The sequence below is a fragment of the Dendrobium catenatum genome, unplaced genomic scaffold (genome assembly GCF_001605985.2).
Source record: "Dendrobium catenatum unplaced genomic scaffold, ASM160598v2 fragScaff_scaffold_432, whole genome shotgun sequence".
NCBI lineage: Eukaryota > Viridiplantae > Streptophyta > Magnoliopsida > Asparagales > Orchidaceae > Dendrobium > Dendrobium catenatum.
In genome coordinates this window covers 440,267-443,352 of record NW_021318894.1, presented here as the reverse complement: position 1 = coordinate 443,352, position 3,086 = coordinate 440,267, and the positions used below count along the sequence as shown (strand labels likewise).

Sequence of the window (3,086 nt, the reverse complement as noted above, 5' to 3'; positions counted from 1 at the left end):
TAAACATTTCCAATATCTAGGTTGTGCTGCATCTGTATCCCTATTCCCTATATTTGTATTGATGTATCAAAGGTATCTACTAATATTGAGTAGGATGCTCACTTAAAATTCCCAGGAGGGCTTATCATTGCATGAGCATTAGGAGTGTAGGTGAGCAAATAGGGCAAGAGATGGCTATCTAAATCCATTGGTTACACATAAAGTACCCAATTCTCCTTTGACTGTATAGATACTGAACTTCAGCAAGCACAAGAAAAACAAAACGATTAGATCATTCCCCTCCACCTAAGGGGTTGCAGGGTAGGTAATGTCTTTTATAGAAGCTAAGAAGTAATAGTTTTGTTGCATGAACGGAAAACCTCACCTATTTCTCTTGTTGCAACAATTTGAGCCACCCCATCATTCTTTAAAGAGTGTTATATTGAGTCATCCTTTCCTTCAAACATGCTTGCAGACTTGAATTCCATAATGTCTTCCCAAGAAAACATTCCTCAGGACAAATCTTTTCTTTTGCTATGTGTGCAAGGAGTGAGTGATCACTCCTAACAACATACCCTAAAGAGCTATATCGACTTAAGATTATTTCTATATAATGTTTCTAAAAGAGTGTTTATGGGGATTCATAATTGGAAAAGGTAGTGCCAATTCCTTTCATGTTTAAGAATCCCATTTATTTATTTTAGTTCTATTTGAGTGTTTACATATTTTATGTTGTATTTTTTTTGGCTTTGGATTGGTATACATGAGATACATATTGATACATATTGGATATTATTTCCTTGGAGAGTACTTGTGTGGGTATTCAGTTTTGGGCTAGTTGCTAAAAGGTAACAAGGTTGCCTCAGATAATTGGTTTATTTATACCCATGCTTTTTCCAGGAACCTCTTAGGAGCCTACTTGCCGTACCAAGGTCTCATCTTGCACAAAGCTGCCTGAATGAGAGGCTTAATTTTGCCTGCAGCTCCTTCAGTACTCAGGCGGCAAGCACAGGCAGCACTCCACCGCCACCTCCACCTCCACCTCCACCTCCAGAAAAGACCCACTTTGGTGGACTTAAAGACGAGGATCGCATATTCACCAATCTGTATGGCTTGCATGACCCTTTCCTCAAAGGTGCCATGAAGCGAGGTGACTGGTACCGGACAAAGGACTTGGTACTGAAAGGATCTGACTGGATTGTAAATGAAATGAAGAAGTCTGGTCTACGGGGTCGCGGAGGAGCTGGCTTTCCTTCTGGTCTGAAGTGGTCTTTCATGCCAAAGGTATCTGATGGCCGTCCTTCCTATCTTGTCGTCAATGCCGATGAGAGTGAACCAGGAACTTGCAAGGACAGGGAAATCATGCGTCATGACCCACACAAACTTATCGAGGGGTGCTTGATTGCAGGAGTTGGCATGAGGGCTACAGCAGCTTACATCTACATAAGGGGAGAGTATGTGAATGAGCGCTTGAACCTTGAAAAAGCTCGAAAAGAGGCCTACCAGGCTGGGTTATTGGGTAAAAATGCTTGTGGTTCAGGCTACGATTTTGATGTGCACATTCACTTTGGTGCAGGTGCTTACATTTGTGGTGAAGAAACTGCTCTATTGGAAAGCCTTGAAGGGAAACAGGGTAAGCCAAGACTGAAACCTCCTTTTCCAGCGAATGCTGGATTGTATGGTTGCCCCACTACTGTCACAAATGTAGAGACAGTCGCAGTATCTCCCACCATACTTAGACGAGGACCTGAATGGTTTGCAAGCTTCGGTCGGAAGAACAATTCTGGTACTAAGCTTTACTGCATTTCTGGCCATGTCAATAAACCTTGCACTGTGGAAGAGGAGATGAGCATACCATTAAAAGAACTCATAGAGAGGCACTGTGGTGGCGTCAGAGGAGGATGGGACAATTTGCTAGCTATTATACCTGGTGGATCTTCTGTCCCTCTGTTACCAAAACACATCTGTGATGATGTACTGATGGATTATGATGCACTGAAGGCTGTTCAATCTGGATTAGGAACAGCTGCTGTTATGGTGATGGATAAGTCCACAGATGTGGTGGATGCCATTGCAAGGCTATCATATTTCTACAAGCATGAGAGCTGTGGTCAATGTACTCCTTGCAGGGAGGGAACTGGATGGCTGTGGATGATCATGGAAAGATTGAAGGTTGGTAATGCGAAGATCGAAGAGATCGATATGCTTCAGGAAGTATCAAAGCAGATTGAAGGGCATACCATCTGTGCATTGGGTGATGCGGCGGCATGGCCTGTTCAAGGGCTCATCAGGCACTTCAGGCCTGAACTGGAAAGGCGGATACGCGACCGGGCGGCGAGGGAGCTGTTGGAAGCTGCTGCTGCTTAAGCTGCTCATGGTGTTAGATTTCTGAAGTTCACATCTGTTCAATAATGAAATGCCTTTTACTTTGAATTTTTTAAGGGGTTCCCTGCCTACATGAACTTATTCCAGGTAATTACATGAGATGAAAGAAATGACAGCTTATCTTATTGTATGATTTGAACTGAACAGCTCTGTTTTAGCATGAATGGTAATGCTATCACCTCATTATTTATTGAAGCTGAGATCTATGGTGATAAAGATGGTGATTTATTGGGATTTTGTAAGGCATATGTGCTAGCCTTAAGGTATTTTTAATTGGAATAAGTAATAGGAGTAATTCTTAAGATTTGTTTTCTGAAACCCTCAACTTTCTGTTGATAATACTTCGTAGTTCATTCGGCAAGTTATTACGTGGGGATGCTGCTCGATATCACATTCAGTATCGTGCTCGGTATTGTTGATATGACGTATTCTGATTGGTCTCTAGACAATAAACTGTATTCGGCATCACAGAATAATTTCTCAGTTCATCAATTCATTGTAATTAAGGCTTGAGATCTCTAAGTTCTACGCACCATTCTATTAAAAATTAGTCTATGAACACTCTCTTCCATAAAAATGGAAAGAAGCCCAACGGGTTCTATCAGTCCAAAAAGGTATTCATTTGTAAGTTTAAACAGGTATCTCAAAGCATATCTAGATTAAAGGTGCACAGTCTCTAATCTCACTAAAATATTTTAAGTTAAATAATATAATTTTAATTC

The 3,086-nt window shown here is 41.3% G+C and overlaps 1 protein-coding gene across 1 annotated transcript; it reads left to right on the top strand.

Annotated features, from left to right (window-relative positions):
• Positions 1-858: 858 nt before the first annotated feature.
• LOC110092641 (NADH dehydrogenase [ubiquinone] flavoprotein 1, mitochondrial) lies at positions 859-2,610 on the top strand (the record flags this gene model as incomplete). Its single annotated transcript, XM_028694267.1, has 1 exon — positions 859-2,610. A coding segment is annotated over one exon (1,488 nt), but the record flags the coding sequence as incomplete, so codon positions are not given.
• Positions 2,611-3,086: the final 476 nt, after the last annotated feature.